Consider the following 22,580-nt stretch of genomic DNA (forward strand, 5'->3'; position numbering starts at 1 on the left):
CTCTGGATCCAGCAGCATGCATAAGGTAAGCTGTTACACAAAACAGTGTTATTCACCCCAATAAGTGGTCCTGTTATCAGACCTGTGACCATTCCAGCAAGTCAGAGGAAGGATGCATCCTCAGGCAAAGCAAAGATAAGGGCCTTTGATATAATTAAGCCAACGTCAAAGCAGCCAGTAGATGAGTCTTGTGAAGATAAAGCTGCCTGGACTGACAGGTCTGATAATAGTCCAAACAAAGAGAAAGTGGAGATTAAGGGGTTCCTTTTCAGGGAGTTAAGTGGACTGCCCAGAGGACACTGCGAAACATGGCTCATCTGTCAGGGACAGGGGGAATAGATACTATCACTGACGCTTCATCCAGGCACAGATAGCATCTAGGAATGCCTATAAAGAATGTGTAGTCTGTCTGTAACGATAGTTCAGGTTTGGTTATCGTCAGTAGCCTGTCAAAATATTCACGTTTAACATTATTTTCATATGATGTGTACTGTATATGGAGAAAGAAACAGAACACACAGTAGTTCTGTACATGTAAAGAAGAGGCACCTCTCCAGTTGCCAGGGCGGCATACATGATCATTTAGTGGGGTAGTTTAAAGACCAACTAACTCTACAAAAGTTCATACTTTTACCCAAGACACATGGGTTTGTGTCCTGTGTCATGCAAACACATGCTCATCCTAATCTGTTTGGGTTCATACAACATGTATACAGAATTAGTGTTCATTTGGCAAGACATGAATAAGGACATTTTATGCTTGATCAATGCTTGCTACATATTTAGTATCATTGTGGCAAAACTTAGTTTGTGTGCATAACCCTGGTCCTTAAAAAAATGGCTCTTTCCACATTCAAAGCTTAAGAAAAAAAAAAGACGAGTCGTTAAAGCTGAGACGGCAGAATAGGAGAGACAGTCACAGCACTCGGCTGTAACACAGTCTGGCACGACACTAACAAAGGAAATGAGCAAACCACACAGCAAATAACAGACTTTTATTCAACACTCTGGGCCCCACTGCTTATATCTGGGTGCCAACCCCAGTCACTTACAAATAAACGCCTTTATGAGAAATAGTATGCACAAATTGCTACATTTGTCTAGACAGGACATTATTTTAGCTTTACTTACATTGGCATGATCAAGTTTGATTTTTATGAATATGTATATTGGTATATGTCAAACATTTACAGCTTCCAAATTTGCACTCAAGAGCAAATGGGAGGAATCAGCAAATAAACGACACTTTTCACAGTGTTAAACTGTACATATGAACTGGAACTTTTCTGCAAGGAAAAACCTTTAAGAAATGTCAGGGATTTGTTTTCAGTCAGACTCGAAGGGGTAACACTGCATAATGAAAAGGAAACGCTTTCATGTATCTGGGTCTACTATGTATGTGGTAGAAAATAAGCACAATACAATTGTCATGAGTTAAAAGCAAATGAAACCAGCTTAAGGTTCTGGAATAAATACTAAATGTATTTATTACTATAGTGTTGGTTAGAGCTGATGCACAGCCATCATTTGTAAGAATACACAGTGGTAATAATTGTGGTCTTAGATACATGGCGGCCTGGTGCAGACAAAACAGTTGTCGGAAGATAACCATTAACACACATTACGAACAAAATACATTTGTCCAAGAGAAAACCAACATGCTAAACACAAAACATCCAAACACACACTCCCTACTACCAGCTACAGGGGTAGTGGAGACAACACTGTTTTGCTGGCTTACAGTCTAATGCAGTCATAATATCATGCTCCAAAAAGCAATGGAAAGAATCTGACATATAGAAGACAGTATTAGTGATAAAACGTTATTGTAATGAGAACATCATTTATAGAACGATGTAACATCGTCCTATAAATGATGTCTTTGCAGAGGCATTACTAGGATTTTAGATGTTCGGGCAGGAAGATAGACAAACCAAATGTTTGTTTGTCTCAGCATAATGAATGGAAAGAGTTTTCAACAAGACTAACTGTTTTATTGTTATTATCTCATACAGATAAAGTGCATTTCAGTTGTAAAACAAATTAATTGGAGAATTTTTGGTGGCTGTTGTTTACACATCACATATGGATTCATCGTTTTTCAGTCATTTTGAAGTGACTCATTCATTTGCATTTTCAGCTGCTTTATTTTAAGCGTGTAATATTCCTGTTGGAGCTTGAGGACTGCCGCCTGTCGTCTCATCACTGTCATTTCTAAATTCATTCGCTCCTGCAGGCTTGTGCTGCCTGCTGTCTGTATAGAAGCAGAGCAAGAAGCATCCAGATGTTCTCCAGAGTCAATTAAGCTGGCAGAGGTACCAGAAGAAGTAGTTAATTTTTGTTGCACTGAAGAAATGGATGGTATCGGCAGGTCATGCTCAGTCAGTGGACGCTTCTTTGTTATTCTATGATGAATTGTGTCTCTTGTTGTATCGTTGTTACTGCTAGGGAAAAGACAGTATGACAAATGATAATTTATGAATTAATGGTAGCTTCTTTCTGGGAATCTTGTTGTCTGTTTCTCACTTGGATTGTTCAGCTAAGGAAGACAACAAAATAAAACCATTACCTGTCTTGCTGATTTTCGATAAGCTGTGAGACTGAGGAGTCTTGCTTGTCCTGTTGCAGCATGTCAGTGAGGTTCATCACAGAAATAACTATTTGAGTCACAGCACTGAACTGTTCAAGAGGCATGGCTTCATCTGCAATGAAAGCAGTCATAGTCAAGGTCTTGTCTTAAATCACAGATTCCATTATACTAATCATAAAACTGCAGATTTTTTCACCTTTAACCAGTTGCCTTTTCTGCCGTTTGACCTCCTCCCTCGCTTTGGCCAGCAGATTTTCCCATTTTTTGTTACAGTCTGCAGGTGTACGCTGAACCTCTGGGAAGGAAGCATTGATAGTCTGGACTATCTCCTCCCAGGCTTGTCTCTTGTCCTGTATGCATACTCCAGTGCTGTTCTTCCCTCTGACTATGTCTTTTTTCTCCTGTATCAAATGGGCAAGAAGAATACATTCTTGATCTGTCCAGTTAGGTCTTCGCTTCCTGCTGGACATCCCTTCATGCAATTATCTGTGAGACAGAGGGAGAGAGAGATAAACTAATTATCTTATAATCTGGTCCCTTAAAACATACTTTAAACACAGCAGAAACTTTAGCATGAAGGAAGTCAACATTAATATTTAAAACAACCTTTACACACGCAGGTAACTTGGCTCTCACTTAAGACTTTTTATACTTAAGTGTTGATATTTAAGAGATTTTTTTATTTTAAAATTCTAGCTACACGGACTGACTCAAAGCAAAGAGTAATTAGATATCCGATCGGACGCTACCTGGATATAAATACCACGGTGTATAAACTCCACTAGTAAGTTTGTAAATGCTGATAAAACCTTTAAGGTAAACGTCTCAGGGAAAATCCACAGCGTCGCACAGTAATGACGTCGTCATTGGTGACGTGTCAGTTTGTTTACAGCCGTCCCTGCACTGCTGCAGCTGCTCAAACATGGCTGTGGATATAACTTTACTTTTTAAAGCCAGTGTCAAGACAGTGAAAACCAGGAACAAAGCGATAGGAATAGGCTTCGACTCTACCAAAGATGAAATCTTCAAGAGAAGCAGACCAAAGAGCGGCTTCTCTCCGAAGGCAAAAGAAGTGGTGAGTGTTTTCCTAAGCTAGCTTTAGCTAACTGCGCTAGCACCATGAGAAACCTCATGTAAAGTACATTTAAAGTCAGCGTAAAATATGTAATGCTTTGATAAAATCGTTGCTCATACAGCATCGTAGGAGTTAAGACAGGAGCTTAGACATCACTAGTCAACCCGAACGTCCTCCTCACGATGTCTGCCCGACGTTTCACGGTTAGCATGGATTTGGTTTTTGAAATGATCTACATCATGCTTTATTCTTTCATGTCAGTTCATAAATGCCCCAATGCATGTTGACTGTTTTCCCTGAAGAGCTATATAATATAAGCAAGCCCTTTGAAGAGAAGGAGCATTTGATATGCATCATGTAAACAGCATATTCTTCTTGAATATATTCGGTTTAGCATTATTCCAAATGTAACGTTTTGCAATCAGGACTATCTGAACAAAGAAGCATTCTTCACTACAGAGTGCCTTGAACGTGCAGTTTTTACTGCAGCTTGTGACACTTTGCTTAAGTGCAAACCACCTAATCAACACTTGCCAAAGCTGGGGTAGACGTATGCTCGGTAGAAAAGTCCACATTTCTGGAAAAACAGGGAAGCCACTTTACTTTATTGTTATTAACTGTTAATAAATTTAAGTTTAAGCAACTTTAAGTTTAAGTTTAAGCAGCAACAAAAGAAGAAGAAAATGTACATACACACACATAAAGCAGATCAAAGAAGATAAGAAGCATAAAAACACAGTTAATGTAACTGAGCAGTTTGAAATGCACCTGTGATGATGCTTTAGTCCAAGTTAGTGAGCACAGCTCTGACAGTCACAGAGGAGTTATACAGTATGATGGCGGCGGCAGGAATGACTTCCTGTACCGTTCCTTAGAGCAGCGGGGCAGCAGCAGGTTGCTGAAGCTGAAGTTAACACACCTTAATTATGGCAAATCAAACTTTTTTTTGCGATTTGAAAGTGTCTCAACACAGAGTCAGAATTGGTACAGCATCAAGCCTTTAAGGTAATAGAAGGTAAAAGAGAAGAGAGTTAGTAGGACAACCAGTAATGAAGAAGGGGAGGAGAAATGTTCCCCTTTCCCCAAATAATCACCTGATGCTCATTCGCTTAGAAAATGTAAGCACAACATGGGTATATTTTAAAATAGAATAAATGACAAATTTACATCTAAAGTTAAATGACCTCTATAATGTCCTCTACACAGAAAAATAAAGATCTGTACAACAAAGTGCCTCTAAAAATACCACTCCTGTGCCTTGAACAAAGTCAGGCTACAGGAATGTTCAAATTTTTCTCTCTGTGTGGGTAATTTGGAATAAATGGCAGCTCTGCTTGAGGTCTTGGCAGACAAAGCAACATTATTATTATTATTATTATTATTATTATTATTATTATTATTATTATTATTATTATGTTAAAAAAGGTTACATTTAGCCAACTGGCCAGACTTTGCAATTTTAAACCCAGAATACTTTTATGCCAACTGTCAAGTCCCACTGCTCTTTCAACACTGACAGGTTTGGGCTTTGAATTGACCTGAAAAAGGACCCAGTGTGATCTGGACTTCAAACAGCAGTGAGTTAAAAAATTACTATAAGGAGTATTCAATTCAAGTCTGACACTGAGCAAAATCCTAAACTGGTTAGAGAATTGTCCCGCTGTAGATTGTAATTACACCGTCAGTGAAATTTTTATTTCATTACCTCTAATTTTATAATAATCTTGGTTTAATTGTAGATTTTATTTCTGTTTTCATATCAACCCCAATACAGTGGGGAAATTGTGGTTTTGGATGGTTTCTGTCGAGGGATGCTGACTTTGAAGAGTCTTTATAAATGTACCATTGACATTTTATTTGTCTAGGAAACTTCACTAAAAACTACTTTTGAAGTACAGGGCCATCCTCTGTAGTTAGGGTAATAAGAGATGCATCAGTGGCAAGTAAAGGCCCCACTCCATGTACCAAGTATTGCTTATACAGCCAGAAGTCCTGGGCCTGACATGAATATCATGAACACAAACTTCTTCAAAGGCATCTTGAGGAACCACTTTACGTTTCCCTGGAGGAGTGCAGGCTTTAAGTTGTACCTGATGTCTCCAACCATCAGTCTGAGGCAAATATGAGCCCAGTTGCAATAGCTCTGCACAACCAGGTTTTTGTTATGTTCTGTTACATTGATATTAGAAATGGTGGTTTAATAAAAGCACTGCTGCTGATTCAAAAGAAACCCGAACCTATCCTGTGGTGCGTGCACTCTCCTCTCCTCCCCCCCTACTGCTGTCTCCTTTGCGCTGCAGTTATCATCTCAGACCATCTCGGTGAAGCAGTTTTTATAGAAATTGAAATTGCAAGTTTGGAATGTCCTGACTGCTTACAGTTATGTCGCGGTTTTTACCCACGTCTCCCCCAACTCAACTATCCATTCTTCTCTCTATACAGCCTGACACTGGCAGCATTTTTTGCGCAAGTCGCCTCTTCCCATGTATGATTCCATAAACATGCTGCAATAACATTTTCTTTCGGCTCTCGAACAATTTCTGGGGAAAGTCGATCCTCCCAAGAGCCAGTGATTAAAGGTGGAAGATCAAAACAGAGAAAATATTAAATTAGGTCCCCAGTAACAATGTTGACGGCCGGCACCTAATGCACAACAGATGTGGGTGCCCTTCAAGACATGCATAACTCTCCCACTAACTCTCCCTCCTAAGTTCCCATTGAAACTATACAAAAATAGAAAGAAAACATCAAAGTTGACAAATACACAGTGGTCCTATGAGACTTTTTCACTCAAAAATCTGCAGTTAGAAGGGAAATGTAGCTTCTTTCAAAGCGATGCAAAAACAGGTTTGATTGACTAATAAGAGGGCCAGTGTTTGCAGGATGGGGTTTGGTCAGGGAAATCTTTTACCTCATAGGGGTTGGTTTTGTGTGCTGTGATCTCCATTTCACTGTTCACCTCGTCACTCTCCACAGCATGCTGCCCTTCTCGAGTTTAAATGGAGGAGGTCACTCTAAAATTGTTAAATTGGGTGTAGAAAATAGTGCTTGGCTCCCCACTGTGCTTTTAGTATTGGTATTCCAAAATTGGCTCCTTCTCGCTGTGTTTTTCTTTGAAATCCTGAAAAGTGCAGCCATCATCCAGCTCTTAAAATATGTTGTGTTGTTAAAAGACCATGTCTAAGTTTCACACTGAAATAGTATGCTTGTGTTTTTCAAAACATTTAGTTTGAATTTTAGTATTCTGGTTTGCTTAAGAATTTTTCAATGATTATTCAGTTTTCAACTGAAGAGTGTTTTACAAACATGTGAATTTCATCACAATCATGTTTGAGATACTCTAATTAGACCAAACAAAGTCGGACTGCAAGCATGAGATTATTATATTTTTACTTTAAATTACTCTGGGATGTTAGACAAAGGTGCAAATTTCAAAGTTGGAGACAAAAATCTGCAATAGTTTGATGGGATGTTTTTATGAGCTGTGGGTGTTTTCATTATCTGGAATGCATTTAGAGATTTTTTTTTAGTGTTCAACAATCACAGTAACAGATGGTACAATGATGATATTTATGAGTTGTTTAAGGAATATAGTGCCAAATATTTTTTCAGGTCATTCTTTAGGTTAGAAGTCAGTCAAGTGAAAGCATTTATGATGGAGACATAAAGGCCAAGTACTGTCAGTAGCCCTGTAAGTATGGCAAAAGAGTAAAAGTTAAGAGTATCTATGGAAGTAACAAAAATGTCATATATATATATATATATATATATATATATATATATATATATATATATATATATATATATATATATATATATATATATATATATATATATATATATCACGGTTTCATTAAAGCCAGACTGTATTGTGAACTGTATGGAATTGTGTAAACTGTGGTTTGATGTTGGGTTTCCCATCTCATCATGTCACAGATATATTGGCCCAAGCCTCCATACAGCTGTCTAAGCCAAGTCTGTACTGAGTGATTCGCAGGGATCACCCTGAGATGAGTGGTGCTGCTAAATGGTCTCTTTACCAGTTGGCCTAATCTCTGCACTGTTTTCCCATGAAATCCAGGCAAATTGAATTCTGAGGCATTTGCTGTCAGGCCTGATCATAATCTTGATTTTGTTTCACTGCATGCAACAAAATATTTTTGAATAATTCATGAAAAGTGGTGAAACACAGATTTACAGATGTGTGTCAAACTGTACATTGTAAGTTAGACAGCAGGTCCTATGCAGACTAAAAAGTTTAAGCTGACCAAAATGTAAACATCATGTAAACAACAACAGCAGCTGTGGATGCTTTTTAAAGAATGTCGTAAGGCTTTGTCATTAGACAAATCTTAGTCATTACGATTTTAACATTCCCATTACAGATGACAGCAGGCTGCATACCTGACCCCGATACTGCAAAATACAGTTTGAACCACAAAACTACATATGTGTACTCATCAGATGACAGCTGTGAAAGAGAGACTAGTGCGCAGTTATTGTTGTTATTAAGTATTTAATATGTATTGTCATTTCATATTGACTCTGAAAGTGAAACTAAACCAGATAATGCTGCCTAAATGATGGCAAACCTTTTTCAGTTGTGGTTCAGTCATCTACAGTCTATGTAAACAGAGAGGTTTTTGCCACCCACTCAGTTAAAAGGTCAGTATTAATCAATTAAATTATGCTGTTTATACAATAACAAGGTGTGTGATGATACATTGAACTATTACACCTTAAAAAAGGAAGCAAATCTGTCTGGACAGTTCTTCATACTACCATAATACACCAAGCATGCTGGTGAGTCTGGCTCAGTGCTATTAAGATCAGAACACAACGGCTGGCAACTTGACCATGTCTTTTCTTATCAGACTCCACAAACATGACTACCGACATGCTTTTTTTATTCTTTAATATGTAATCATAAACACTAACTAATAACACTTCCAGTAATGCGACATGCCTTCAATGTGAATCAGTAAATTGTTGTGCTGGGGCGTAGGCAGATGTTGTTTGTTCTGTTGATGAAACTAGAATTTGTTTTCTTTACTGAATAACTGCTCTGTTTATGTGATCCTGCCTCATCACCTGATGTCACCTGTCCTTTACACTGACATCACTACATTTGTGTTTACTCTTTTATTTTGTCTCCTATGGCGTTCTGGTTCCTTGTTAGTTAAATGTGACAGCACCAGCCTTTGCAGTACATCTGTTTCATATAAAAAATGATTGTTGAAATGTGATTGCTTCAGAATGCAGCAATAGAGTTTCCATTGAAATAGGTCCAGGGCAAAATACAAGACCTTTTTCTGCAGTGATGTCACCCACTCAGTCCATCTGACTGAGCTCCAGCAGCTGGACAGTTACAGGTTGTGATTGACAGAGACTAACTGGCTTCTTAAATGCTTTCAGTCTGCTGTGAATGGGAAAAGTGTGGCAGTGATGTTGTTGTTGTTGTAGCTTTGTGCTCTTTGAAAATTACAATTTCTAATATATGTTTCAGATTCCCCTTAACATTCAGTATCTTGTTGACAATTTAAATCCATGCTTGATCTGAGCTGCTTGCTCAAACAAACATCTTTAAATCTAAATGACTTGTCTAGTTAAAAAACATTCAAACAACACATTAATACAACTTTTACACATAGCCTCTGCTCATAAATATTCTTAAAAGCTTTGTTTGACTGCTTTTGTTTGTTTATAGAGCTGACTAAAGCACTTTAACTGTGAATGGACATGAAAAAACCCATTAAAGAGTCAGACATAAACATGATAATGAAGTCAACATGTGGCACGGTCTTCTCCACTAAAGCATCCTCTCTGTATCAGGCACACATACCTAAACACAAAATAGCATGGCGTCAGTATGGATAGCCCACGGTCAGGACACACAGGGACTTAAACTAAAGCAGGGCAGTCATCATCAAATTCTGTCAGTTACCTGGATTTAGCAAAACAAAAAGCCATCCAAGCCCTTTAGAAATCTGCTAGCTAAGCCTTTTCTCTTTTCTTCCTCATAATAATCCTCCCTGATGGTTTGTTTGGGCTCAGTCAGTGCTTGAGGGAAGCAGGGGGAAGGAGAAAGTGAGGAGGTAAAGTGGGGGTCTTTGATGATGACGAGATTAGATATAGCCCGGCAGACTGTCTCCTCCTGCCTTCGCTGCGAGCTCTGCCTCACACACACATCTATGGCAGGCAGCTACACACACATGCTCACACATACCTGCGTACACACATATATATGGCGAGCCGCACGCACATGGCTACCCCCTTCCTCATTGTTGAGGAATTACTTGCTCTTTAAGGTCTTACGTTACAAGAGCAATTGATCCCTCTGACCCCCTGCAAACCCTTGAGGTTGTGCTGGGAATCTGAGCTCCAATGTATACACACCGGAGACAGCTCAACCCCCAGAGCAGCACTCTTGACACCCCCCAGCACTCCCACAGCACACACATGCACACACTGTTCTCCCATTTGTTTGTTTTCTGATTCAGCATGTTCCACTGCTGTGGATTTAGCACTGCCTGCTGGCTAAAAAGTGCAATGCAATAAACTTTTGTGGTATAAGAGTTAAATATACTTCTTACATAAACACTAAGCCGAAACCAAATGGTGTTTGTGAGCAAAAACACAGTTTGTAGTAGAAGATAAATTACTCATGTCATGTAGGAGTTTATGTTTTCCATTGTGTGGCAAACCAAGGAGAGCTATACTGGAACTCAACAATGTTTTCATTCTCCTAGTTTATAAATAATTTGTCTGCTTAAATATATGGAAGGCAAAGACAAAGATCATGCTATGATGATCACCAGGTAATGCTACCTCCATAGTAGTTATAGGGCTAAGTTGAGGTCCTTTCAAGATGTGTTGTGAAAAGATACTTTTCCAATTTAAAAAAAGAAACATCAAGTGATGAAGTGTCTTTTGATGAACAATCGAAACACCAAAAATATGTAAATCTTCTTAAATGTCATAAATAATTTCTCAAAATAGCTCATCTATTTCAACTCTAAATTACAGGATTATATTAGCTAGCCTTGATCTATAGTTCTGAATCAGTAGCAGAAGTATAAATCATCTTGATAGCATAGCACAGAATGTTTACATCTGGAAAATATCAAAAATGCCAGTATTACTTTTTGTATTGATATTTTCTTCTGGTTATTAACTGTATTAAATTAATTGCTGTAGCTGTTGTTCAACTTTTATCTTTGCATTCTTTGGTCTGGATGTTTCCTTCACTGACAGTGTTTTGAACCATAACAACTGCTCTGTTCTCCCTGAACCCACTCCCTAAGCTCAGCTGCACTGAACAACAATTAACTCTTGACCCCAAATAATTGTATTATTACAAGGGTCAGCTTGCCTTAACAGCCCATGTCTGCGTCCGTATGTCCCCTAAAGCAGTGCTATAGATCACTGTGCTACTTTCTAAATGGGTGAAGGAGTTGTAGGCTTCAAACAAATTGCTCAGCTGTTTTTCTTCACACCTTTCTGCATCAGAAAATCTTCTAACTGTGACTACAGGTCACAGTGATGCTAGGAATTAATGTTCAGAGACATTATTAGGCAGCCTGTGCCAGCTTACTCTCTACAGCCCAGCAATTTGATAATTGAGGTTGTTAGAGTGAAAAGGCTGAAGGCTGAAGACAGCGCCAGTAAGCTATCATAATAATCCCCCACACTCTGTGGTCTGTGTCACAGTCAAATTCATTGTGTCATTTTTCAATCCTGGGCTTGTCTGAGTTCTGTCTTTTTGGGGATCCAACAGACTGTGCTTTGTGTGCGTTCATGGCCACTTGTTCCCTGTCAGCAGAGCTCTGTGGACAGGGAAGCAATTTGGCCTTTTTTAATATTTGACCGAATTACAGGAGCAAATATTGGATAGCACCGAGTTTCCTCTGGTTTCCCTCTACACACACACACACATGAACATTTTCTCTGTGATAAATAGCAACAGGTTGTGAATTTAAAGCTTATTAGAGATTACTCTGTCAGTGTTTTGTATGTAACAGCTTGTGGTGTTATTTAGGTGAGCTGTTTGACTAGGAAATTGCAGGTTTGATCTTTGTGTGTCCTATTGCAGACCGGTTGTCATGAGTAAATATTGAGAATCTACAGAGATAGACACAGACATTGGTCCCCTGTCACATCCAATGAATTAGGTATTTACTCTGGCCATGTCTGAAGGTAGTTGAGAGAAAATAGTTTCCCAACAGAAGTCAAAAACTCTTTTTTGAACTGCGTTACCTTATTTTAAGAAACAACCGTGCGTTTGTGTTATGGTGACTCATTGACATGGAGGTAATGAAGTCAAGTAATGTGTCTTTTCACTTTATCTTGGCAGCTTACGAACATCACCAAGCTCAAAGACTTTCTGCTACAACACAGAAAAGATTATGTGAGCGCCGGAAGGTAAGCCTCTCCAAACAGTCAGAGTAATCCACCACAATTAACAGCAGCAAAACCTTTCAGGCTGCAGGGGAGGCTGTGATGAGGGGACAAGCACTTTGATCCTGACAAAATTCAGAGAAGGTCAAGAGTCAGGGTTGTTTGATGGGACTATGTCTTCAGTGTGTGTGCATTTCAGGGGCTCACTGCTAGTACAAGGTCAGCCACAAGTAGGGTGGTCTGCAGCAGCAGGCCCCAGTCTAATTGTCTGGAATAATTGAGCTGCAACCAAGTGGAGAAATCATGCCCAGGGACTAATCCAGGCCTTCTCTCTTCAAGGCCTCTCTGTGTTCCATAGGTGTGGGTGTGTGGAGTAGCCCATGTTTTGTAAGATGTGATGATAAAGCCTCAACAGAAGACATTAACTAAAAATTAGAGATGTCAATGACTGGGGTGTGGTAGTCACTTAATGGTGGGAAAATCCAGTGGTATGTGTGCAAACCTTCAGCCTTTAGCTTTTCCTGTCTTGCAGCTTTCCTTTTTACTGCATTTCCCTGACAGAAAAAATATGGACAAAGAATTATAACAAAATGAGTTCATCTTAAACAGATGCTTTGCTCCAATAAACCATCTGAGAAATTGTTCCTTGAAACCATTTGGAAAACAATGATTGGGTCAAGCATCTGTCAATTTCAGCCACTTCAGTCCCTTTTTTCTGACATCACCACAGTCATCACACTGAAAACACATTTATAGCTCCTGGTAGTTTCACAGGGTGCTAAGTGGTTTAAATGACCGTCTGGCCACAAGTACATCAAATGGAAATACTGAAATCCAGCCCCTAGAAGCCTTTGTGTTTTAGCTAAGTAGAGTAAGTATTCAAAGTCGATCAGTGTGTCGTTAATTCTAACTACTGCCCGACTGTTAGAAGATCTTGGATTCTGCTTCTCCTCACTGCACACTGGACATAATTGGTTAAAGTTTGGAAATAAAGTAGGAGCAAGGAGTCTGTCATTAGCCTTGGATTCTGTATGTCATTAAAACATTTAGGTTAGCCCAAAAGATAATTGGTAACTAACATGTAAAGATAGATTAGATAAGTATTTAACCTCTTTTTATTGTATTGTACAGCCTTATCTCATCAGATCTTACCCGAATGACAGACAATGAGCGAGACCAGATTGACCAGGATGCCCAGATCTTCATGAGAACCTGCTCAGAAGCCATTAGGCAGTTACGCAATGAAGGTGTGTTTTTATCACTGTCAAATCTATGAATGACAGGACTCAGAGATGCTATTCATATCACAGCTCTTAACAAACTGCTTAGATTCCAAATAATAGCTAAGAGAAATGTTTGTATGATTTTTTTCGTTCATAAGTGAACATGTTTTTCACCACAGCTGAGAAGCAGTTGACATCAGCCCAGGTAAAGGAGCACAGGGGAGCAGTGTTGGATCTTATTGAAATGTATCTGAAAGGTGAGTTTGTTCAACAAATTACAATCCAGACTGAACTTTACCTCCATAGTCTTGATTGTTTTGAAGTGTTATTTTTTAATTCACTGAAAACATGCTATCAACCACATCATGTTTGTCTTTTTATTGGTGTTAAGGAGTATGTAAGCTGTACTCTGAGCAGAGAGCCATTCGAGTCAAGAGAATGGTGGACAAGAAGAGACTGTGAGTAGTTGTTTACAGTACTGACCCAATATCATGACTGTAGAAACTGTTGGTGAGTCACATGAACCTTCTGTGGATTCAGATCAAGACTGGCACCAGACCACTACAGCCGAGTGGAGAAAACTGTGGAAGTGGAGCCCACAGAGGAAAAGACTGTCAAGGAGGAAAGTTCTGGTGAGTTAGTGAGTCCCCTGAGACACTGTGCTCTACTTCTGTCAAGGCATAAAGACTAGCATGCTGTATGTTAGTTCTTCACCTGAGGTGAATTAAGTATTGCTTTTTAAATTCAGTGATGTGCATTTTTTAGGCAATAAATCACAACCAGTTCAGCGCATTTATGCAATCAGTTCTGGTTGGGTTTATTGGTCATGGCTAAGAAAGAACATTCATTGTAATGGTTGGGTCAGCTGGATTTTTAAGTGACATTTTCTGTTAAATGACTAGACCTGTGGTAGACATTGATATCTATTTATATTTGAAATCTATTTAATAACCAATTCCTCAGGCTAGCCTCTATTGCATCATTTTCAATTAAAATAGTAAAATAAGTTAAAGCTGATACTATTAGGAACAGTATGTGTTAGATTGTTTAGACATTTGTGCTAACATAAAGACACTTTAAGTGTTGTTTTTTTTTTTTTGCAGAGAAGAGTGTGTCAGAGGTCCCGGATAACCCTGTCAACCTGTGGGAAGAGGGCCGAGTAGAGGATGAGCTTTCTCCCGAGGAGATCCAGATGGTGAGATTCATGTTTTTACACAATGTGCTCATCTGCACAATTAATGTGTGTCTCATGAATGTACAGCAGAACCAGATGATGGCACAGAGAGATTTCAGTCATTGCTTTTCTAAGGATGTGTGGTGAAAATGAATGCGTGGTGGGCTAAAATAAGAAATAAAATTAGGCATATTACAATAACATAAGGATTATAGCTCAGCTCTAGTTATAGTATCTGAATGTCTAACATCTGCTTTTTATCACTAATAAAGATATTAAAGTGCATGTTTCTGTCTAGTTTGAGCAGGAAAACCAGAGGTTGGTCAGTGAGATGAACAGCCTGGTGGATGAAGTGAGGTACGTCTAAAGTCAAATCTTTGTTCCCGATGGAACTAAACACCTGAGGTTAAAATCACTGAACAGCAGACCTACTCTGGTAAAACTCATGCCATCTGGAAGGGCTTATATATGCTAGGCATACTGCTTTCATGGGATATTTCATGCTTACTTTTTGTACCCACCAGGCAGATAGAGGGAAAGGTGGTGGAGATCTCGCGACTTCAGGAGATCTTTGCAGAGAAAGTCCTGCAACAAGTGAGCAGAGTTCATTGTAATTCACTCACATCAGCACTACCATGTTTTGATAAGACATAAATAAAGTGAGCATCTGTCCCACTTTCCATAACAGGAAGCAGAGATAGACAATATTCATCAGCTGGTTGTGGGTGCAACAGAGAACGTCAAAGAGGGCAATGAGGATATACGAGAGGTACCACTTACTGGCTAAGATCAAAACAAAAACTGCTTTTGGTAATAATAATCATTCTAATTAAATGTCATTTTGTGCACTTATTTCAAAAGGCAATCAAAAACAACGCTGGCTTCCGGGTATGGATTCTCTTCTTCCTCGTTATGTGCTCTTTCTCTCTCCTCTTCTTGGATTGGTATGACAGTTAACACAATTTTCACCATGGACTCTTTACAAATATAACTGTCTGGAGATCACACATGCTTGTCTCCTAAGGAAGCAATGACAAAACTGAGACTGAATGTACGGCTTACTGTGCTGGACCTAGCTGACACTTGTTCTTCAGGAAGATTGTGTCTTTGATATATGAATGCACTTCTGTGGAGTCAACCTTTGTCCACTTTAATAGATTATCAGGTAGATGGACACTCAGTCTGTCTATCACTAATATGAAATAATGGTTCACCAACATGGCTGAAACAAAATGATTCTCTTTGTAAACAAACTTAAAAGCACTGCAACAGATACTGGCATCTTGTTAATCCTGTCACATGTTTTGAAATGGATTATAGATTTGTCTTTTATTTTGCTTTCCAAATTCCAGAAGCAGAAATATTTATTTGACATCTAACTGTACTGACACACCACTTACATTCTACTAAAGCTGATCTATACACTGAGTTGAATTTTGCATCTTCTTCTTGTCAGAATATCATTATGTATTTATAAAGTACGTCATATTTATGAGTTTATATATGAGTAGCAGAAACCCACAGCCTGTCTATGTTCATGTCAGCCAAGAAAAAGAATCTGTTGACCCCTGATATTTCTACTAATCTGTGTATTAGGATTAACCCAGTTTCTAGTGACAGCCTTACACCCCTTTGACATTCTTCCTTTGATGTGAACTCACAGGAACTGAAACTGAATTTATTCTCTGCACTGCTCTGCATCCTTTTCACACATGTGGAATCCACATGGACATTGGTGTGAAATGTGGGCACTTTATTTCAGTTTTTCATTGAACATTTTTATGTAGCAAATGCACTTCAATGGTAATTAGTACATTGTTTGAAAAAGGTACATAATTTGTGACAGGTTCAGTAAATGACAAATACAGAAAAAAGCAACAGGACAAGCAACTATACTGTCAGATAATTCCACTACATCAACCTAACTCTAATAACTGTGATGGCTGCCAATAGCCACCGATGGTGACGCTGATCAATGCAAAGCATTGCACAATACAGTGTCTTCACTAGCAATGCAAAAACATTCAATACAGCAGCATAAAAAGTTATGCTATGAAAGGTAACGATTAGATAAGTGTGAAGCTGGCAACAAAAGAACGCATGGTGTTTTCAAGGTGTTCAAATGAATGGAAACAATCAATAATGTCTGTTAAAAACACTTCATGGATCAATACTAAAAAATCCTTAACAGCACTATATGCAGTAAGAAGGGCTGACTCAACACAAATCATTTTTTTCGCTGGTACACTTCCTCCAAATCAAGCTTCGGTTTTTCACAATATCATGACAATGAAATATTTCGACACATAAACTCTGTGGCAAATATGCAGCAAGCTTTGTCGCTCATGAAAAATGTGCCGCTTCTCTGACCTCAAGAGGTCCGACATGCGCCATCAGTACTTGATGTTTTAAAAAGAAAGAGACTCAAAGCAAACGGATTGTTATTGGAGTCGTGCGTGCATGTGTGTTAAAACAAGTGACGCAGACGTGATGATTCACAGTCATTTCACAATCTGAGTACTAAAGTGTGTTCTGTTACGTATGTGTATGTACAAAGACAGTGAGTGTGTGTCAGTGTTTGTGTTTCTGTGGCTTTTTCTACACATTTGCCACACTGTTTTAAAGTGTAAATAAATAACATGTGCTATTCAAACAAACCGTGAATCCACCCAACTCTAAGCCTCCCTTTTGCTGCTGATCGATTTCCTGCAACAGTATACATCAGCTGACCAAACTACATCAACAAGGCAGCATAGCACCTCAGGCAAGAGAAGTAGATTTTTCACCCACAGAAAGCCTTAGGACTCTGAGGTTTGCTTGAATGGCACAACCATATTATTTATTTTTCACCAGCAGGGGAGGCCAACTCCTGGTTGCAGGTTGGTTAAGCCAGTTTCTGGGCGGTCTCCGTCTCCTGCTGGGTGACCTTCTCCTCAGACATGATGGTCATCCATGGTGATACCGACCGGGTGATAGTCTGCTTGGCGATGTTGTAGTGGTTGATGAGGGTAAAGAGACGTCCGCGACCCCCAGGGCCCTGAGGGGGGAAGTTACCATATAGCCCAGCCGGCATGCAGCGACCTTGCTGCTCCAAAAAGAAAAGATCAAATATAGCAGAAAAAGGATGAATAGTTCAATCAGCACAGTAAAAACACCATGATTCAGAAGAGCATAATACAATTCGACAGTGATTCACAGATCAGTTCTGTGAGAAATAAGCTGTCTGGCACTAAAGCAAAAGACCACAATTTAATACAAAAAATGAAAAAGAAGACTTGGATACCACTTGAACCTCATTTATATAAGCGCCATGTGAATCAATTATGGTTACACATATAATTTAATTGGCTGAGCAGCTGTAACAGCAGCAGTGTCAGCTGTGGGATAAGGACAACCGCTAGTTAATGAAAGAGGAACACAATAACGTCTATGATACAGTGAAGCTGTAATGCGGAATTTAAAATAATTACATTCAGGCCAAACAAATTCATCCAATGCATATTAAGCTCTGGGTGTATCTCTGTGTTCATGTATATGATTATAAATCTGGCGTATATGAGGCACATCTATAGTGCTGTATTTCTTTTAAAGTTATCCAGTAATGACTGGTTTGTTAATGAAGGGCGACACTATAGCCCATTACTATGGTGCAGTGTCCTGATAAAAACTAATAACTAAATAAAACAACAGAACAGAAGTTCTGCACTGTAACTTCATAAATGGCATAAACCACCATCATCTATTGGTCCCTTAAGAGCAGTAAGGCTATATTAAATAGATTATTTTTTTAATAAAGGTCAGGTCCACAAACACACAAAACATCACACCACATAACACAGTCATATCATCACACTTTCTAAACAATGCTATACATTTCTGTAACATTTTCAAGAACAAAGGTCTGCACAGTGTGTTTACCGTGTAAACAAAGCTGTCAGGACATGGCTGCTCATATTGGTAGACCTTGTAGACGACCAGGAACACCACACACACCAGGAAAGCCAGGGCACAGATCACCAGCAAGGTCACCTTAGGGAGACACAGGTAAAGGAAAACACAAATGGACTTTTCATCAAAGGGAAAAAGACTATCAAAACAGATTATGATTTATTATTACCAGATAAGAATAAGGACTGAAATAAAGCTGTCCTTGAATAACACATGGTTGGATACAGTATAACAGGGCCAGTAGCAGCCAGTCAGGACTACAAGATATTCTGCATACAGTAACGGCTTGTGTGACCATCTGCATAGCCCGGCTCTCAGCTCTCAGGGGAATTATGTAACAGACACTGGTGTTTCTGGGTAGTGGGAGCAGGGTAAGATGAGGTGTGGGAGAAATCGTCTTAGATGTTAAGCCCCAAAGGTGTGCCCAAGTTATTTTTTTAAAGCAGCAGTCATCATAGTAATCTGTTTGTGTGGTTATGCAGCTGCATCAGAGAAACTGTGACATAGAGAACATATAGAGTGTTTATAGAGAGGAAGTGAGAGGACATCATTCAAGGATCGCCCAGTATGTTTTAAGAGATTGTGTAACACAGTGTGTAACAGTATCATATTCTTTTCATCTGTCCTGTTAAACGCAGTTTCACAGCAGAGCAGACGGTGCAACACGTACAAAGTAAAGCAACAGGAGCTTATGAAAAAGACTATCTGCGATGAAAGGCCTGCCTGCAGCATTTCAAAGTAGCGATGCGAGGATATGAGCTGTGTTCTCGGAGACAGCGGTGCACCTCTTTGCCTCTCAGATGTTTGAAAATTAAAGCTGTGTAAAGGAAGCTTGACACACCTCACAAAGACAGTTTCATCTGTTGATTTTTAAATGTGCAGGGAGAGAGAGAGCAGAGCAGTCTGCAAGCAGAAGAGTTTTTTAAGGAAAAATATTGTAAAGTTCAGCTGCTGTGCTGTTTCTCTTAGACAAAACCATATGTTTCAATCAGTCTATAGGTGTGAACACATCTGCCAGAAAGGGGGCGTTAAAGGAGGTGGGAGGGATGCTGCCGTTTGGAGGCCATCGCCATGGCAGCAGCTGAATTAACGAGAGTATCAGGGCGGGGTTAAGTGAATCATTGAGCATTATATCTTCCTGTGACAAGACAGAGAACACAGGACACGAAGAAGGCCTGAGCGAAGGAGAAGACACCATGGAGTAAAAGTCGTATTAGAGAGAGAATGACAGGATGGCTGTGACAAATGTCCTGAGCTACGGGGAGACGGCTGTCTGCTCTCCAACATATGCATGTGTGGGAGTGTGAGAGATATTGGAAATGGGATGATATGTAAAACACAGACGGTGACATTATTCTTACTTTGAGCCTCTCGGATACACCTTCGATGATGCTTATTGAGAACTCTGCGATTTTAGGAGATCGTAGCTTTCCCTTCTTGCTCTCACCATCATAATCTGCCTTTGTCTTCACAACCACCTGGTAAAAACAACACACACAAACATCAGATATGATCCTGCCTGCAAAATATCTTCATATGGAAAAAGATTCAGAGGGAGGTTTGGTGAAATTATTTACATTTCATAAAGAAGGAAAATGATGCAAATTGGATAGTTAATAAATACACCAGTCTACTCATTTTTTACTCAAAATGTAAAATCTCACCTTATCTGGTGGGGGGAACTGCAGCTGACTGGCATCTAAAGGTGTTATGAGAGGGATGGTGTCAAAGCCGTCTTCAGAGACCGCCTTCCCGTTGTTTTTTTCGCTGAAATTATTTCCCAGTTTAACCATTTTCCCTGAAACCTGAGGGGGTAAACAAACGAGCATTACCCCTCAATGAAACACAATATATATCGTTTTTAATGCCACGTGTGATGGCTATAAATCCTTCAAAGGATCACATGAAAGCAGGTGTATCATACAAAATGATGCGGGGCGCTTTGTGGGCCACGAGAATGCCCGTTAACCACAAAAAGCGCAGGAGAGGACACGAGAGGCTTCGACATAACGGTGCTAATGCAGGAGGGGTAAATATGATATATGATTTACCGCATCCAAACACTTACCAGCTCCGCCGAGTCGCGTTTGGAATCTGTGTGCGTCCCTGTGGGTGCGTTGGCTTTATTGTTCCAGCGCTGCTGTGTGTCTTAGTAAGTGTGACGCAGCCGATTTAGCGAGGAGCTGGTGCACAATATGGCCAGATGGGTCTGAGCGCCGCGTTACCTCCAAGCTGCTGGATGCTGCTGCTGGCGTCTGGCTGCACTGCAAGTGATGTAACGTGCTCATCACATCCATCCACGGGCGCGCGCACGCACACACACACACACACACATTGAGCAGTGGTAGGAAACCCAGGAACTCTGCCAAGCAGCAATAAGACAAAATGTTGTTACAGTACTGTTGATAAGGGAATCCTGGATTTAAATAGAGGGGAGGTTTTATTTTAATTAGTGTAAATACAGACAGTGTCTGCTGTAAACAGATCTGTGTCATCAATATGCTACAACATAGCACAAAATAATAGACTTATGCAGAAATGTGAAAATAAGCATTAACAGTCCTCATCAGATGTGCTGCTTTGGTCATATTCAAAGTGCCCAGAGACTTTCCCTGCTCCCATCGCTGGGCACTTAGTCTTAGTCTCAAGTATGATTAATAAGTATATATGTAAGTAAGTATATATTAGGCCATTGTAGCCTAGATTATTTGAATGAAATTCTACTGTACCTTCACCTCAAGTGAAGCTATTTTTATCAGCAATAAAGCATGTGACATGTGACTGTTCACAGCTTATTTTCTCTGCCCCTTATGCCCCGAAATTAATTAGCTGATGCATATTTATAAGTAGTTAACTGTAGAACAGTTGCTGAATGAATTAAAGCATGTATTAACCATAGATTTTTGCTAATCTGCTGTAGTGTGCATAGTGTGTATTCAGATTTCAGATTCCTCCACATGCTACAGTCTGTCTGTGTCGGTTTCTCTCTTTTTTTTTCATAGATCATCTATAGTTTCCCATGTATATGATTTGCAAACAATCATTTTATAAAGATTAACTGTCCATATGAAGTGAAAACATGTCTGGTACACTGAGTCTTCATTGCAAAAAATCTGACTGTGACTGTGAGTCCATTAGATGCTCTTCATGCATGTTCTTACAAATGAAGCTGGCATGTGGCTGCACAATATCCAGCAGCTTGTTGCCAGGCTACAGGGTGAAATGAAGGGGGTTAGGGGAGGATGCATCAGGTCCAGCCTGTTAATACACAGTGAAAACAAGGCCATGATGTCATCAGAGCAGCCTCTTGACCGGGTGCAATGACTCCTTGTGGAGTCACAGTTTGATTCTGTATTTAAAGAATCACAATTCTCCTCTGGGACCTGAGAAGTGAGATCATGCGTTTACTGAAAGCAAATACAGTGAAGTGAGAAAGTGGCTGGTCAGTGACACGGCGTATTGCACAACATGAACTGAAGAGAGCTGACACAGGCCCCTTTCAGTTCAGTTAATGTGTTGATCAGTCATAATCACAAATGGCATCATTCACAAATTCCTGCCATCCACCCTAATGCTTATTTGATCTACTTCATCAGCTTTAATTACACAAAAAGGGTTTCTGTTAGATCTCATCATTTTCCATAGAGATATCATCACTCTGTGACTGGCAGCAGGGTATGTTGCAGTGAAGCTGTGCTGCATATGTAGTCAGTGCCTCAGCTGAGGAGTAGTAGTCCACCTCTGCAGGAAGCAGCTCCAGTGAGATTAGAAAAATGTCAAATCTCAGCAGGCTGCTGCAGGTGCTGATTCTGATATAACGATGTAAGATGAAAGTGAAGAATTCAGTAGCAGCAGCAGTGGGTGGTGGTGTAGCAGGAGCTGCTGCAGCTGCTTTCTCATGAACAAACACTAGAGGGAGACACCTGCTCATTGATACTATGTGCTTATTGCTAGATTATGATCATCATGATCCTCTACAAAACTGGTTCCATTATACGACACTGTTTTTTCTGTAATGATGTAGTGTAGGGGCTACAGCTGTTTCATGGTGAGTGAACAAATGTCTCCTTTTCTTTTTCTGTATACTGCTCCTTTAAATTTCATTTGGGCTATTTCACAGTATTACATATTGTGTCTTTAAAAGTAAATTGTACTGGTTATGGTAAATTGTAA

General features: G+C 39.6%; 3 protein-coding genes across 4 annotated transcripts; 1 reads left to right on the plus strand and 2 right to left on the minus strand.

Moving 5' to 3' along the window:
* Positions 1–1,226: 1,226 nt before the first annotated feature.
* Positions 1,227–3,434, minus strand: LOC114436473 (uncharacterized). 2 transcript variants are annotated; one of them, XM_028406748.1, is made up of 4 exons: positions 3,340–3,434; positions 2,787–3,076; positions 2,570–2,702; positions 1,227–2,441 (listed from the first exon to the last, which is right to left on the minus strand). In XM_028406748.1, exons 2-4 carry the CDS (start codon positions 3,058–3,060, stop codon positions 2,102–2,104), a joined length of 747 nt encoding a protein of 248 aa, XP_028262549.1. In that variant the 5' UTR covers positions 3,061–3,076; positions 3,340–3,434; the 3' UTR covers positions 1,227–2,101. The 2 variants fall into 2 exon arrangements, with proteins under 2 accessions (XP_028262549.1, XP_028262548.1); XM_028406747.1 differs by having other exon boundaries at positions 1,227–2,444.
* Positions 3,435–3,469: 35 nt separating this feature from the next.
* Positions 3,470–15,887, plus strand: stx18 (syntaxin 18). Its single transcript, XM_028406764.1, has 11 exons — positions 3,470–3,665; positions 12,019–12,086; positions 13,194–13,309; positions 13,465–13,542; positions 13,677–13,743; positions 13,826–13,917; positions 14,389–14,480; positions 14,758–14,816; positions 14,984–15,053; positions 15,148–15,228; positions 15,321–15,887. The coding sequence occupies exons 1-11, from the start codon at positions 3,513–3,515 to the stop codon at positions 15,414–15,416; spliced, it is 972 nt and encodes a 323-aa protein (XP_028262565.1). The 5' UTR covers positions 3,470–3,512; the 3' UTR covers positions 15,417–15,887.
* Positions 15,888–16,202: 315 nt separating this feature from the next.
* Positions 16,203–20,661, minus strand: LOC114436488 (neuronal vesicle trafficking-associated protein 1-like). Its single transcript, XM_028406765.1, has 5 exons — positions 20,476–20,661; positions 20,072–20,212; positions 19,769–19,885; positions 18,378–18,488; positions 16,203–17,544 (listed from the first exon to the last, which is right to left on the minus strand). Exons 2-5 carry the CDS (start codon positions 20,198–20,200, stop codon positions 17,344–17,346), a joined length of 558 nt encoding a protein of 185 aa, XP_028262566.1. The 5' UTR covers positions 20,201–20,212; positions 20,476–20,661; the 3' UTR covers positions 16,203–17,343.
* Between the last annotated feature and the right edge of the window lie 1,919 nt (positions 20,662–22,580).

Source organism: Parambassis ranga, chromosome 5 (genome assembly GCF_900634625.1).
Source record: "Parambassis ranga chromosome 5, fParRan2.1, whole genome shotgun sequence".
Classification (NCBI taxonomy): Eukaryota; Metazoa; Chordata; class Actinopteri; family Ambassidae; genus Parambassis; species Parambassis ranga.

Excerpts from the sequence above, each read along its gene's own strand:
- LOC114436473 (XM_028406747.1), bottom strand. The coding sequence starts at position 3,060 with ATGTCCAGCAGGAAGCGAAGACCTAACTGGACAGATCAAGAATGTATT. Across the intron at positions 2,703-2,786 it reads GAAAAGGCAACTGGTTAAAG|ATGAAGCCATGCCTCTTGAA; the intron begins GTGAAAAAATCT and ends CTTTCATTGCAG. Across the intron at positions 2,445-2,569 it reads ATCGAAAATCAGCAAGACAG|CAGTAACAACGATACAACAA; the intron begins GTAATGGTTTTA and ends TCTTTTCCCTAG.
- stx18 (XM_028406764.1), top strand. The coding sequence starts at position 3,513 with ATGGCTGTGGATATAACTTTACTTTTTAAAGCCAGTGTCAAGACAGTG. Across the intron at positions 3,666-12,018 it reads CTCCGAAGGCAAAAGAAGTG|CTTACGAACATCACCAAGCT; the intron begins GTGAGTGTTTTC and ends TTATCTTGGCAG. Across the intron at positions 15,054-15,147 it reads CAGAGAAAGTCCTGCAACAA|GAAGCAGAGATAGACAATAT; the intron begins GTGAGCAGAGTT and ends TTTCCATAACAG.
- LOC114436488 (XM_028406765.1), bottom strand. The coding sequence starts at position 20,200 with ATGGTTAAACTGGGAAATAATTTCAGCGAAAAAAACAACGGGAAGGCG. Across the intron at positions 19,886-20,071 it reads AGTTCCCCCCACCAGATAAG|GTGGTTGTGAAGACAAAGGC; the intron begins GTGAGATTTTAC and ends TGTTTTTACCAG. Across the intron at positions 18,489-19,768 it reads GTGTATCCGAGAGGCTCAAA|GTGACCTTGCTGGTGATCTG; the intron begins GTAAGAATAATG and ends TGTCTCCCTAAG.